This window comes from Oryzias melastigma, unplaced genomic scaffold (assembly GCF_002922805.2).
Source record: "Oryzias melastigma strain HK-1 unplaced genomic scaffold, ASM292280v2 sc00232, whole genome shotgun sequence".
In the NCBI taxonomy this organism is placed as follows: domain Eukaryota; kingdom Metazoa; phylum Chordata; class Actinopteri; order Beloniformes; family Adrianichthyidae; genus Oryzias; species Oryzias melastigma.
This window is the reverse complement of record NW_023416885.1, coordinates 44,285-60,172: the sequence shown is the minus strand read 5'-3', so window position 1 is coordinate 60,172 and position 15,888 is coordinate 44,285. Positions and strand designations below refer to the sequence as shown.

General features: G+C 43.8%; 1 protein-coding gene across 4 annotated transcripts in view; it reads left to right on the top strand.

The window, feature by feature from the left end:
• LOC112141432 (kinesin-like protein KIF6) overlaps window positions 1-15,888 on the top strand; it is a 192,261-nt gene that overhangs the window by 167,367 nt on the left and 9,006 nt on the right. For all 4 annotated transcript variants that reach the window (XM_036210768.1, XM_036210770.1, XM_036210767.1 and 1 more), the window contains one exon: window positions 2,700-2,755. In XM_036210768.1, the coding sequence (XP_036066661.1) occupies window positions 2,700-2,755 (56 nt within the window). The remainder of the gene's footprint in view (window positions 1-2,699; window positions 2,756-15,888) is intronic.

Below are 15,888 nucleotides of genomic sequence, written 5' to 3'. Positions count from 1 at the left end.
ATGTATTCAAAAGTTTAGGTCCGCACAGTTTATCTATGCTTTTATTAAATTAAATTTTTTTTACTTTATTTTATTTTAATAATCACATATTTTCTATTTCTCTTGATTATTTATTTTAATGTTTTATGTAAAGCACTTTGAATTGTCCATGTACATGAAATGTGCTATACAAATAAACTTGCCTTGCCTAAGGTGGTGTCTTAAGCTTTGGCAGACCTCTCCGGTCATCTGAATCCGGTCTTTTATCAGTTCCTAGAGTCAGAACTAAACATGGAGAAGCTGCATTCAGCTTCTATGCACCACAGATCTGGAATAGACTTCCAGAAAACCTTAGATCTGCTGTAACACTCAGTGTATTTAAATCCAGGTTAAAGACTCACCTGTTCTCAGCTGCATTTGATTAATATGTATTCAAAAGTTTACGTCCGCACTTTTATCTATGCTTGTTTTAAATTAAAATCTTTTTACTTTCTTTTAATTTTATTTTAATGATCACATTTTTACTATTTCTTTTGATTGTTTCTTTTAATGTTTTGGGTAAAGCACTTTGAATTGTCTCTGTACATGAAATGTACTATACAAATAAACTTGCCTTGCCTTGCCTTGCCACACCTTGAAAGGAATACTTATTAGGGGGGATGAGCATAAGGTGGCATTATATGCTGATGACGTCATAATTTACACAGGTGAACCAAATGAATCATTGCCTAGTTTATTCAAGTGTTTAAATACATTTGGATACTATGCAGGATACAAGTTAAACATGGAACAAAATGCAAATATTGACTCTAAACTATAACCCACCAATCTCACTATGTACTAAATTAAATCTCAAATGGGATCTGACTTCTCTAAAATATCTGGGAATTATAATTCCCAAAGATATGAATAACGTAGCCAAATATAATTATGATGATCTAATCCTAAAGGTAAAACAAGACATTAGTAGGTGGTCCGCCATCCCTTATATCAGTCTGACCCAAAGAATCGAATCAGTGAAATTGAACCTGCTACAGAGATTCCTGTTTCTGTTTCAGGCCTTTCCTGCCGAAATCACCAAACAACAGTTTTTGCAATGGGACAAAATCCTTTCAAGATTCATCTGGCTGGGCAAAAAGCCACGAGTTAGATTTAAAACTCTATAGCTTTCTAAAGAAAAAGAGGGGATGGCAATACCTAATTTAAAAGATTACTTCTACTCCGCACAACTCAAACTGCTAATAACTCACTGCAACCCAAATTACCATGCCCGATGGAAAGACATTGAATTACTTTTAGTTTCAGACCCCCCACTACAGGCATTAATGGGAAACAAAGACATAGGGGAAAGCCTAAGCAAAATTGAAAATCCCTGAATAGTGATACAATTAAAAATGTGGTCCCAAATTAAGGAGGAACACAGACTACACAACAATTTAAAAATTGTAAGATGGTGCGCATACGACCATGACTTCAATCAATTAGACACTAGATTTCTTAACTGGACGATGCAAGGGCTGAACACATATTACTCTCTACTTGACAAAGGAATAATGAAACAATTCCAATCACTTAAGGACAACCATATCCTAGGGAACAATGATTTCTACAGATATTTGCAACTGCGCACCTATATCAATAAAGAAACCCTACACAACATAGATACGCAAGAACCAGTGCTTAGTGAAATATTAATGGCATACAAAGGAAAATGTAAAAAAGGGATGATATCTAGACTTTACAAAGGATTTATGAATAAAAAACTTACTTCAACTAAATACATAAAAAGCAAGTGGGAGAAAGAAAGCAACACAACTATGACAGATGAAGAATGGAAAGATTGCTGCATTTCAGTGTGGAAATGTACAAATTCACATGTATGGACAGAGTTCAGATCGAAATGTTTGATGAGGTTTTTTTTAACACCCAAACAAAAGAAACCTGGAAACGAAGATAAAAAGTGCTGCAGATGGTGTGGAGACTTAGAAGCCAACCATTAGCACATATTTTGGGATTGTCCCATAATAAAACAATTTTGGAAGGAAATACATAAACACATTAAATCTATATTAAATGAGACAATACCCTGTAATTGTAATAGTTTGATTTTAGGTAAGACACAACTACAACCTATTAATGAAAATGTATTCAGAATATTAATAACTGTGGGTAAAAAAACACTGACTAGACACTGGCTCCTCCCCACTGTGCCCAGCTCAGACAATTGGATAGACATTGTAAATGAAATCTGCCAGATGGAAAGACTAACTCACTTCGGATACAATTGTCCAAGTTCCTTAAGATATGGTCACGATGGACATTCTATGTTAATCACTTGCAACAAATGGAAGTAATAAGCATGTCTGACTTGTAATTACTATTACGATGAATGGACCCTGCCTCCCCCACCCCCCACCCCCTTTCCCTAATAATGCATCCACTGTTCCTTTTCTTGTTTCTTGTTAGATATTTAAATTGTTAGAAAGAATGGAGATAGAAATCAAGGGCCCAAAACTAGCTCGAGGTGAATTTGAATGTAATGTTTCGTAATTTTCTCAATGTTTTTAAATAAAAATTGAAAAAAAAAAAAAAGAAATAGAGAGATGTAAGGATGTGCAGCAACATATCCTTCCATCTTCCATCACCAAACATTACTTCCTGGTCACCACTGTTTCGCCCATCCAGTTATTACACTGATACACCTACATTTCCTTTAATAGATCTGCAGAGGCCGAAACCCTTTCAGAGCATCTGAATCAAGTCAGGAACAGAATTGGTAAGTTGCCCTCCTTTGCATTTAACAGTTTAAAGCAGTTTACATTCTTCATTTTACACTTAATTCTTCAAAAATCAATACACCAGGAAAAACTGTTGTATTGTTGTCAGGGTTGTTGTCAGTGTTTAGCCTCTCTGGTGTGTCATAACTATCTTCAACACATTTCAAATGTCGTACTGCAAAATTCTTGTCAGCTTGAGTGTAATATGTAAAAAATAAGTCAAATGGATTTTGGTCTTTGTTTGATATATGTTTGTTACTATATTATTTGGAGTGCCCCAAGGCTCCATCCTAAGACCACTTCTATTTAACACCTACAAGCTCCCTCTGGCCAGGTTATAAAGAACAACAACATTAGTTACCATAGCTATGCAGATGACACACAGATATATATTAGACTGACACCAGGAGACCGAGGCCCTGTACAGGCTCTTGGTAAATGTATTGAGGACATTAATGACTGGATGTGTCACAACTTACTTCAATTAAACAAAAACAAAACTGAGGTTATTGTCTTTGGGGCTAAAGAAAAAAGGTTAGACGTCACTACAGAGCTTCAATCTATTCAACTAAAAACTACCAACCAGGCCAGAAACTTGGGTGTAGTGATAGACACAGACCTAAATTTTGATAAACACATTAAGGCAGTCACTAAATCAGCCTATTATCATCTCAAAAATATCTCAAGGATTAAAGATCTGATGTCTAAGCAGGACCTGGAGAAACTAGTGCATGCTTTCATCTTTAGTCGACTTGATTACTGTAACAGTGTTTTTACAGGACTACCAAAAAAATCCATCAGGAAACTGCAGCTTATTCAGAACTCTGCTGCTCGGGTTCTCACAAGGACCAAGAAAGTAGACCACATCAGTCCAGTTCTGAGGTCTTTACACTGGTTACCTGTCTGTCAGAGGATAGACTTTAAAGTTCTGTTACTGGTTTATAAAGCTTTGAATGGTTTAGCACCAAAATACATGACTGACCTCCTGACCCAGTATGTACCAGCCAGACCTCTGCGGTCATCTGGATCCGGTCTTTTATCAGTTCCTAGAGTCAGAACTAAACATGGAGAAGCTGCATTCAGCTTCTATGCAGCACAGATCTGGAACAGACTTCCAGAAAACCTTAGATCTGCTGAAACACTCAGTGTATTTAAATCCAGGTTAAAGACTCACCGGTTCTCAGTTCCATTTGATTAATATGTATTCAAAAGTTTAGGTCCGCACAGTTTATCTATGCTTTTATTAAATTAAATTTTTTTTACTTTATTTTATTTTAATAATCACATCTTTTCTATTTCCCTTTTTTAATTTTTTTAATGTTTTATGTAAAGCACTTTGAATTGTCCATGTACATGAAATGTGCTATACAAATAAACTTGCCTTGCCTAAGGTGGTGTCTTAAGCTTTGGCAGGGCCTCTACAGTGCAATGAAGTTGTTTGTAAAAAAAAATAAAAAGAAACTGAACTTAGTTTAACTTCAATGTTTAAACTATTTTTCCAAGGGGCGTTCTCATTTCTGAAATACTATCGTGATAGAGCTGGTTTATTTAGAAGAGATGAAAAGATTCAATAATAAAAGATGAATCAAGTGCAGTTGATTGCTGTTTTATCTACAATTGTCATGAGTCAGCCCCCCGTTCCCAGGTGGGTACAGCGAACTCTGAAGCAGACTTTTTTTTAAATACGTAAATACTTATGTTTATTTCTGATGGGCCGTGATCTACCCATATGTCCTTAGGGACGTAATGAGCACCCCTGTTTTATTTGATAACATTATTTAAAGTTCAGTAGGAATTTTATATTGTGCGCAGAACAGATTTTCTGTGGGCGAAGGGGGTGGGAGCTGTGGGCAATTGCACACATGCGCAGCTTAGAGGGAACAGTGGTCCAGAGTGTATCCCGCTTTTCCCAGTCTTAAAAAAAAAAAAAACACCAGTTAATTGTAGATGAAAAGATAAATTTCAGCTTTGAGTTTGTTTATCTTCTTGTTCCTTCCCTTTTGTCCTTTTCTCTATATAAGTAAATGAGAACAGCATGTCGCTTGCTGATGGTGCAAAGCAGAGGAGGATCAAGAACTGACATCACTTTTTTGCCTTGTGGGATGTGAAAATAGAAAAGCAGTCTTCATTGGCTTTGTCCTTGTGATGAAGAGACTGAGACGTCAGGATCCACGTGCAGATGGTTTAATGAAACAGAGCAGGGGGAAGACATAGACAGCATCAAAATTCAGGTAAAGGTCAAAAAACACAAAGACGAGGCAGAAGAACGAGATAACAGGGAGGGGTCAAAAACACAGAGAATCAAACCAGGGAGTTGAGGATGTCATCTGAAGCAACCCAGGAGCGTTCCTTTGGTCCATACCCCTGCCAATTCACCAGATACTGGAGATGACCACCTCGGTGCCAGGAGTCCAAGATGTCCTTTACAAAATAAGTCTCCTCACCATCCACCATAAGAGGAGGGGCGCCTGGGGTTACGAGTTGAGTGTCCATGATGTGAGGATCTGAGGCAGGATTCAAAAAAGAAACATGAAAGGTAGGCAATATCCAGTATTCAGGAGGTAACTGTAGGCAATATGAGACTTGGGTAATCTGTCTGACTACTTTGAAGGCACCCACAAACCGAGGGGTGAGTTTCTTGTATGGCAACCGCAATCGGAGGTGTTGACAACCATACCTACTGTCCAGGAGTTAGAATGGATCCTTCACATCGATGCCTGTCAGCCTGTTCCGGGGTTCAACGAACAGCATGTCTTAGCTGGACGTGTTCGGCCTCCCAGGTCTCTTCACGGTGCTGGAACCGTTAGTCAACTGCAGTGAGTTTAAAAGGTTCCCCAGACCATGGAAAGAAGAGTGGTTGGATGCCCAGGATGCACTGAATCGGTGTAAGCCCTGTGGCAGCTTTCTTACGTGAATTCTGGGCGGCCAGACCAGGAACCGACTCCAGTCTTCTCGGCAATAACTGCAATAAGATCTCAGAAATCTGCTTATTGTCAGGATTCTGTGATCTGGTTTTGTCATGTTCTGTTTTCCCTGTCAGTCTCACAATGTTCAGGTCAAATCATCCACAGCTGTTTTTATTTAGTTAATTGTCCTCAGCCTATTTAAGAGTCTGGTCTTCAGTTCTGCATTGTCAGGTCATCTGCTCTTCTCTGTCACTGGTTTGTTCTCATGGTTTTGTCATGTTAAAGTTGGTTTAGTAAATGTTTGAGTTTCTGCCACAAAGTCTTGTCTCCTGCATTTGGGTCCTTCACCACCATCCCTGACAGTTATTTCCTGATAAAGTCTATCAACCTGACCATTAGATTGGGGATGATAACCGGATGTCAGAGGTAAACTGTGGTCCTCGTTCTGACACAATGTCCTCAGGGAGTCCATAATGTCGGAACTCATGTGTCACTAGTTGTTCAGCCATTTCTAATCCTGTGGGTAGTAATGAAAGGAGAAAACAAGTCTCGGAGAATCGGTCAGTGATGGACAGGATGATGGTGTTGCCTTGGGATTGAGACAGGCTGGTGATGAAATCCACTGCTATGTGGGACCATGGGCGTTGAGGTATGGGCAATGGTTGTAGCAGACCAGCAGGAAGTTGATGAGGGTTCTTGGCCATGTGACAGGTATCACAGCAGGTCACGTACTGGGCCACGTCCGCCTGCATGTTGGACCACCAAAAAGAGTTTTGTAACAACGTTTTAGTGGCACTCATACCTTGATGTTCGGCCACAGGAGTATCGTGTACCAACTGAAGGAGCTGTTGTCTATGTAACGGGGGAACATGGACCCGGCTGGCAGGGCAAGATGGCGGCGGTGGATTGCCATTGGTTATATTCTTTCAGTTTCGTCATAATATGCCATTGAACAGGAGCTGTAACCACCAGACAGTATGGTTGTTGGCTTCTTGGGTTCCTCTATGGGGTTTTCTTCGAGGCGAAAGAGATCGTCAGCTTTTCCATTCTTGGAACCTGGTCGGTATGTGATCAGGAACTGGAACCTGGAGAAGAACAGAGACCAGTGAGCTTGACGGGAATTTAGTCTTTTGGCCCACCTGAGGAATTCCAGGTTCTTATGATCAGTCAGCACCAGAAATGGATGCGATGCTCCTTCCAGCCAGTGTCTCCAATCTGTGAAAGCTTCTTTCATGGCAAGCAGTTTACAGTCTCCCATGTGATAATTGCACTCGGCAGCAGTTAGATTTTGGGAAGAGAAAACACATGGAAAGGCCTTTGAGGATGGATCCTGACATTGGTACAAGATGGCAACTACCTCTGTACTTGAGGCATCCACCTCCACAATGAATTGAGCCAAGGGATCAGGATGACTGAGAAACAGAGATTTGGAGAAGCGTTTTTTAAGCCTTTAACACCAGAGCTCCAGAGTTTATGTTCTTTTATTTACTGTAACTTATTAACCGTTAACACGATCAACAGAATTCCAGCAAATTCTGAAGGAGAAAAGCGGTTGCAGGAAGGAGATGGAAGTCTGATGAAAGATGCATTTTTCCCTCTTGGTGTAGAAGTCGCTCTCGATAAGGCACTGGAGCACTCGTTGGACATGGGACACATGATCATCAAAGGTCTTAGAGTAAACCAAAATGTCATCAATGTAAACGATAACATTCTTTTGCAACATGTCCCAAAAAATGTCATTAACAAACGCCTGGAAGATTGGAGGGGCGTTAAAGAGGTCTAAGGGCATGATGAGGTACTCATAGTCTCCAGTAGTGGTGGAGAAGGCTGTCTTCCCCTTGTCACCCTCTCTGAGTGTATTAAATAATAGGCACTACGCAGGTCCAGCTTGGTAAAGAAATGCACCTGGTGGAGCTGCTCCAGAGCAGGAGTGACCAAAGGAAGGGGATAGCGATACTTCACCGTGACATCGTTGAGGCTACGGTAGTCCACACATGGTCGAAGACCTCCGTCCTGTTCACAAAGAAGAAACCAGCTGAAGCTGGAGCCGTGGATGGCCAGATGAAGGCCTTTTGTTCTTCTTCTTGGATGTACTTTTGCATGGCTTCGGTTTCAGGTTCAGACAGAGAAAACACTAACACATAGTGATGGGAATTCCGGCTCCTTTAAGGGAGCCGGCTCTTTCGGATCGGCTCACCAAAAAGAACCGGCTCTTTCGGCTCCCAAACGGCTCTTTAGGTTGTTTTCTTGCTTTAAGTAATTTATTATCAACAATTATATAAAATTATGCACAAAATGAATTACTAATAAAAAAAAATGTTTTTTGTAAATATGATTTTATTTCACTCATATAAACAGAAAAAAAATAAAAATTATAATAAAATACAAAAATCAACTATTTACTACTCAACAGAGCTGTTCTATCAAATTTTTAACCATCTCTTTGTAAACAAATTCGACTTGAAAACAATATAAAACACTGCAAATCACAACACAAAAATATATATTAAAAAGTGCTTTTGTTTCATCTGGAACAGTGAAATACTTCTATGTTTTGCTGTGTTTTCTTGTGTCACTCATTGTTTTACCTTAATGTTATACTGTTTGTCTTGTGGCCACTGACTCTCTTTTTCTCTTTCCTTCCGTGCGCCGCGAGTGTAACCTCCTCCTCTGCGCAGCGCGAACACACGGCACAAACACATATTGACCAATCACGTGCGACATGCGGAGAAAAAAGGGGAGTGAGAGAGAAAAGACACGGCTCCCGGTTCAAAGAGCCGGTTCGTTCGCGACCGACCCATCACTACTAACACAGGAACAGCACCAGGAAGGAGGTCAATTACACAGTCATTAGAGTGATGAGGAGGTAGACGAGTGGCCTGCTATTTATTAAATGACCTCCAGTCATGATACTGGCAGAGACTCGAGAGACAGTTTTTGTGACGTGTGGTCTTTTGGCACGAAGGAGGTTGTCCAGGCAGATGGTTAAGGCGGTGAGCTGATCCAGATCCAGATTTTAATCTGTGCAGGTGAGCTCACATTGCAGTTCAGTGGATAACCCCCGACGGTAAACAGTTTTAAGTCCACAAGAGGACCACTGAGTCTGAGCAGCTGGTGTGCGGTAATGCCGTGAATAGAATGGCATGAATTACACGCCATTTACCATTTAGGTGGCTGAGCCTTCCTTACCCTGCTTTATGTCCAATAGCTGGTCCCCTGGGTCTTTTCCATTGGTTGCGTGTTAGAAAAGATCCCGTAACAGATGTGTACCGGCCTCATGAGTGAAACGACAGGGAACCTCCAGTCTGGACTGCTGCCAGCCACTGGCAGTCTCTTGTTAGCAGGGAACACAGGAATGACGCCTTGGCCTCTTCAGAGGGATACACCTCAGCTTGCTGATGAAAATAAAGCTGACATTGCATGAGACAGCCGTTACAATTTTCAGGTTTACCATTGAACTTATCTGGTAACAGCAAACAAAAATTTGACGTAGGAGTCGCAGAAAGGGGAGGTAACTCCGCCAGAAGGCATGGGATGTGGTGGAAGTGTTAGCTGTTAGCCTCTGAATGATAGCTTCTGTGACGGCAGTTAGCGGGTGAAGTTACCACCATGTTCCAATAGCAAGGCGGCGAACCCTGCAAGGTTTGATGGCGTAGGAACACCAACTGCTGAATCAATATCTGGAGAAGGCTTCTGTGATGAAGAGGCTGAGACATCAGGATCCATGTGCCGACAGTTTAATGAAACAGAGCAGGGGGAAGACATAGACAGCATCAAAATGCAAGCAAAGGTCAAAAACACAAAGGAGAAGCAGAAAAACAAGATAACAGGCATGGGTCAAAAAACACAGGGAATCAAACCAGGAGAATTGCCCAGACTAACAGGAAACATGATTAAGACTTCGCATGAAGTGCAGGCTGGAGTGAGAATAAATGCTGGTGTTACCGTTCAGCCTCTGGCTTCGGACCGTGGTCGGACGCCGCTGTTATTGCCGGACTGGACCCGGCTGGCCCCCGAGTGGTAACAGAATGAAAGGGACGCCGTTGTTCTTAAACAGGGCTGGCAGCCACTTTATTTCCTCTTGCACAGAACTTTCATCACAGCCCAAAACGTCTTCACTCTCTGCATTTTATCCTCACTGCCTTTAGTATAAAACAGGACTCTGCGCGAACAGAGCAAACTCACTATATGCAGACGTCATCACCCAGCGCGCACAGCGCTTAACTTCCGTCGCCGCTCTGCATCCATAGCAACCGCAGTTCTTTACAATACAAACATAATGCCGGGGGGGGCAGGCTAAAACGCTAACACTACCCCCACTCTGAATGACAGTTTAACCTAACTTCACTCCAGCACTCTCATTGCTAGACAACATATTTCTTCTGTATATTAAAAAAAAGACAGACGAACACAATGTTAACAGTTCACAGGCAAACAAAACCCTTTTTTTAAATATATGCCCTTTTTAAGTTATTCAATGTCCATCACAAGAAATGTGAACTTGCAGTGAATGATAACATAGCAAAGGATTTTTTTTTTTTTCATTAGGAAAGAATCCAATCTCCAAACATGTCTGGTGCTCTCCGCGCCCGTTCTGGTCTTCCAACTGAAATCACAAAACTCTCACCAGAAGATGGTTGTATAGCATCTTCTGAAACTGTTGAAGTTTCTTCCACACATTCTTCGGTGTCAGACGATCAGTCCCACGGAGTCAGTGGCCCGAAGTCCTTACTCAAAAAAGAAAGTTGTTGTTCTTTCAGAGCACTGTCCTGTGCCCGTGAGACCCAGCTGCTGTTCAGTGGAGACCTAGATTGATATGACTTGTATCATGGTGCCCCTGCTCTCCTCTGCACCTCCTGATTGGACCCAGCTGCCAGCACTCTTCTCATCAGCCACAGTCAGCTATTTAGAGGGGCCTGCTCCAGCATTCTTCGCCAGTTCACTGGGCGAACGATACTAACTGTTGTTTCTGCCACAATATCTTCAAAATCACACTGTACCTTCTTATCTTGGAATATGTGACTGTTGCTGCTGGGGTCAGGAAGTCTGCAGGCACAAAACTCTTGACATGGTCTTCTGGAGACTGCATCCGCATTCTGATGAGCTTTTCCTGGCCGGTGGAGCACCTGGAAATCATACTCAGCCAGCTTCTCTACCCACCTGGCCAGCTGTCCCTCTGGTTCTTTTAAACAAGTCAGCCACCGCAAGGTGCTATGGTCTTTTCGCAAGGTAAACGGTCGGCCGAGGAGGTACTGTCTGAAGTGGGAGGTGAACTCAACCACAGCCAGAAGTTCTCTTCTAGTGGTGCAGTAATTTTGTTACGTTGATGTTAATCGCCGGCTTCCATAAGCCAGCACCCTCTCTTCTCCCTCCTGTACTTGGGATAGCACTGCACCAAGTCCCCATTCGCTGGCATCTGTGTCGAGAAACAGCTCTCCGCTATCGAGAGGGTAGCCCAAGACTGGTGCAGAAGTTAGTCGCTGCTTCAGCTCTTCAAAAGCCTCTTGGCACTGAGTTGTCCAGTTGAAGTGTGCATACTTTTTAGTTAACTCGTGAAGAGGTCTTGCAATGGTGGCAAAGTTGGCAACAAATCGCCGATAATAGGACGCTAGCCACACGAACTGTCGCACTTCAGATACGTTCTTGGGAGTAGGCCATTCTTTTACCTTTTGAACTTTCTGGGGATCGGTGGAGACCCCTTGAGCGCTCACATTGTGCCCGAGGTAGGCCACTTGCTCCCGAAAAAGACAGCACTTAGAGGGCTTCAGTTTTAAGTTGGCTTGTATAAGTCTTGCAAACACCTGCTCTTGGGGCTCCATCATCTGGTTGCTGTCACGTCCAAGAACTATGATGTCGTCAAGATACACGGGACAAATTTCCCACTGCAGCCCAACTAGTACACGATCCATGAGCCGTTGGAAGGTAGCAGGGGCATCCCACAGTCCAAACGGCATCACGTTCCATTCAAACAGCCCCTTCCTGGTGCAGAAGGCTGCCGCTTTACGAGCTCTGGGTGTCATTTCCACCTGCCAGTAACCCGAAGTCAGATCAAGTGTGCTGAAATATTTGGCAGTAGATAAAGTGTTGAGTTTATCTTGTATGCGTGGCAGGGGATAGGCATCCTTAATGGTTCTGTCGTTTAGTGGCCTGTAGTCCACACAAAGTCATGGGCTTTGATCCTTTTTCTTCACCATGACAATAGGTGCAGCTCAACTACTGTTGCTGCGTCGAGCTACACCTGGTTCAAAGCTCTGTTGTACCTGCTGATCGGCAGCATCCTGCTTTTCCTTACTCATGCGACGGGGTTGTTGCTTTATTGCTGGCCCAGGCGTTGTCAAGATGTCATGCTACACAACACTAGTCCGGCCAAGATCAGTAGGGCCTGCAGAAAAGACGTCATGTTAAGAGTGTAACAGCCCCGCCAGTCTGTAGCGGCTTTCCTCTGGCAAGTTAGCACAACTTTCTTCATACAGGTCTGCAAGATGTGGAGGCACAGAGAAAGAGAACGAATTACCAGAGTCATGGCGGGGTTGGTCTTCCGGTCGTGAGAACTCCACTCTTCCCACCACTTGGGCCGGCTGAAGAACACCAGCCACAGCTCATCTCTTCAGGGTGATGGGGGACGTGCTCGGGTTGAAGACTCTGATGGGGATGCACAAAGACTGCGAGGGCTGAACGATCGCGCGTGCTACCATCACATGATGTTTTGACACAAATTCTTTTGTGGGACTCAGCAACAAATCCCCGGGGCAGTGAAGTCAACCCGGGATGTACCAGGCACTATGTACTCTCGCCCTGCCTCCAATACAGTAGTGTGTGCCACTCTCACTAGATGAGTCACAGGTTCTGAGTCTGGCTTATATGAGGGCACCTTTTCACCACACAGAGTGATCTCTTTATGGCCATAGTCCAAGCATGCTTGTGTCTGCAGTAGAAAAGGGTGCCCCAGAATAACTTCAGTATTCTCAGTAGTATCTGCCATTATAAATGTAACAGAAATGACTTTGCAGCCGATGTTTACAGGAAGAGCAACCTCACCCAGAACAGCCAGGTCCTCTGGTCCAATACCTTGGAGTGTGTGCACCACAGATGGTAAGGGTGGAGGCCGGATGCTAGTGGGGATCAAGTGATAAAGATGAAGGGGTAACACATTTCTTCTGGCACCAGAGTCCAGCAAACCACACATCTGTATGCCATGTATCACAATCTGAACACACATCTCTTCCTCTGGGTTTTTGGCGCAGATGGTGTTGTTATTGTTATGGAGGATAGCAGACTCGACTTGCGGGGGCCCTGCGTGGGCCTGCGAGGAGAGGGGCAGTGCTTCTAGAAATGCCCCACACCTGAGCAGTTGTGGCAGATCAGCTCATCCACCCTGGATTTCCTGTGTTTGTCTTCAGTCTGCTGCCTTCTTGAAGGCCGTCCTGCTTGCCCCAAGGAGGCTAAAACGACCCCCTGTGTCTGTTCACCTTCGGGGTTGCTGGTATAATCACGTAGTGGAGCTGCTCTGACTCCATGAAGGGTTCTACCTCTTGCAAAGGATCTCATCAGCTGGGTGACAGCTCGAGCAGCACTCCTTGTGGTTTCAAAACATTGAGCTTTCTGGTATGCCTCAGCTAGTGTTTTCGGCCGGTCTTCTAGCAGCTTGTGAATAATGTCTGTATCCGTCAGAGAGTTAGTAAAAATCTCTACGCTTATGCGCTCCTGTTCACTCTCGATGCAGTCACCATAAACTCTAGCCACCTTTTCATAAATGTCATCCCTGAGAGTGTGCAAAGCCTCACCTGGTCTCCTGACTCACTGACGTAGCTCGATGCCGATGGCTGCAGCATGTTCATAACTTGGCCCATAAGCAGCATCAAATTTCCTCCACAATTCTTTGGAAACTCCACGAGGCCGACCTTGGGTTTTTGTGGATGATAGCTCCAGCAGAACCGACCAGGCAGAATTTGAGCTGAACGACTTTGGTTTTCTCAGTCCAGTGATTAGCTTCTGCACAACTCTCAAAATGATAAAGAAAATCTCTCCACGATCGTGATCCATCGAAGTGATCTGGCCGCAGTATTGGAATTCGCTCACTCTCCACAAGGTGTTTTGCCCCATCATCATACAGAACAGAATTATGTTGGACAGCAGGTGAATGGAATATTTGGGGTGGTGACAGGAATTTCACATGAGCGTTCTGACACAGTTCTGCCCAGTTATGTGATGACCTGGTTACATCTTGGGGTGAAAAGTGAACATTGGATGGAAGAAGCATATTTTTCTGGGTGGTGCAGGGTGGCAGCGTTACGCTGGGTGATGGGGGGTCCCATGAAAACTGGAGGATTGCTCCTAGCATCCCAGTCATGAGGTGGATTGCAATTTCCCCACTGTGGGACAATTAAAGGTTTTCTTAATCTCAATTAATGATATATGTGGGAATTAGCAAGCCAGGATACAGCAGTGGGGGTTGATAAATTAGCAAAAAGTGGTTTAGCTGGGGTGGACATCATGGGGTCATGGTTGTTCATTTGAGGATGAAAACAAGCTGTGCACTCACGAGCCACGTGATCTTGCTCATTGGTAAGTGTTATGAAGGGGTTGGTGGAAATGGGAGGCGTTGGGTAGAGCTCCTCCGCCACCACGTGTTGTTTCATCGGGGCTCGGCAGGCCCGCTCACCTTCAGCTAACGTTAGCTCCATGATCGTGACAAAGCGATCCGTTTCTCCCTCGTTCGTATCTTTCAGTGCATGCACGTTTTTCTGATCAAAGTCAGCTCCAGCTACATATTGCAGAAAAGGATTCATGCTTATATTCAGGGCTGAGTTCCTCGTGCGTGGCCGGGCTCCACCCGCTGCAGCGTTTTGACTGCGCGCCGCCATTTTCCGAACTCAGGGGCCGTGCGCGGCACGCGATTTAATTCCTCATCTTTCTTCAGCCCTGGTGCACAACAAAGGTGTATCCCGGAACGAGCCCCCAGTGTTACCGTTCAGCTTCTGGCTTTGGACCGTGGTCGGACGCCGCTGTTATTGCAGGACTGGATCTGGCTGGTCCCCGAGTGGTAACAGAATGAAAGGGACACCGTTGTTCTTGAACAGGGCTGGCAGCTTCGAACGGAGCAAACTCACTATATGCAGACGTTATCACCCAGCACGCACAGCGCTTAACTTCCGTCGCCGCTCTGCATCTCTAGCAACCGCAGTTCTTTACAATACAAACATAATGCAGAGGGGGGGGGCAGGCTAAAACTCAAACACTGGTTAGTCTGATGAGGATGATGATGAAGAGCTGTGCATAGAGAAAACTGGAGCGATGGCTGATGAGTCAGAGTGAGGAAGTTGCTGAAGCTGGTTAATACTCAGTGGAAAGGTCCCTCTGGTGGTCGAAGGAGGACATGGCTGTGGAAGACCTGACTGTCACTTTTATTATGTCATAGAATGAGCGGTGATGATGAAGAAAATGGAAAAGTCATTCTGTGAATTGCTTTTAATTTAATCTAAGAGACATGTAATGCAGGCATGTTGTGAAAATAAAGCATTTCCAGTTTTAACTTTTATTTTGAATTATGAGTCACAAATGCTTCTATAGTATTTAACCTGGCACTGAGCTCTGCTCAGTGCGAAGTCTTGTTTGTGTCATTTGACAGTCATTTTGAGCAGCCTCTCATGTGCTTTGACCTTTGTCTGTTTGACTCTGTTGTGTTCCTGTTATGTCTGCTGCTGATGTTCTGCATCCAGACATGTCATTCTACTCACCTGGCAGGTGGAGCTAATGATCTTGATCACCACCTGCCAGGTATTTAAGTCAGAGGAGGCCCTCAACCCCAGGCAGGCAGGCAGGCAGGCAGACAGCAAGCAGACTGGGCAGCAAGAGCAGGAGAACTTTGTGTTAAAGTGGTGCTGATTTGTTTGGTTCTTTTTTTTTCTTCTTTGTTTCCTCGGCAGTCTTACACTGCCGGGCTTTGTTATGTTAGTTTTGGGGATGGACCTTGGCAGTCTTTATTTGCGGGCTTGCTTTGTTTCTTTTGAATAGATTAATTTCTGTTAGGCAGCCTTAGCAGGGTGCTGCTGACTCCGACGGTCAAGGTGGCTGGGTAAGCAGACTCCCTGATTTATGTTATGTTTGGCAAAGGTTCCATTCTCTTTGTTTTGAATTTTCTGTTTGAACCAGCAAACTAATCATTTCTATTTTTTTATTCTTTCTGTAAAGGACACAGTTCATTTCTTTAATAAAACTGTGGTCTG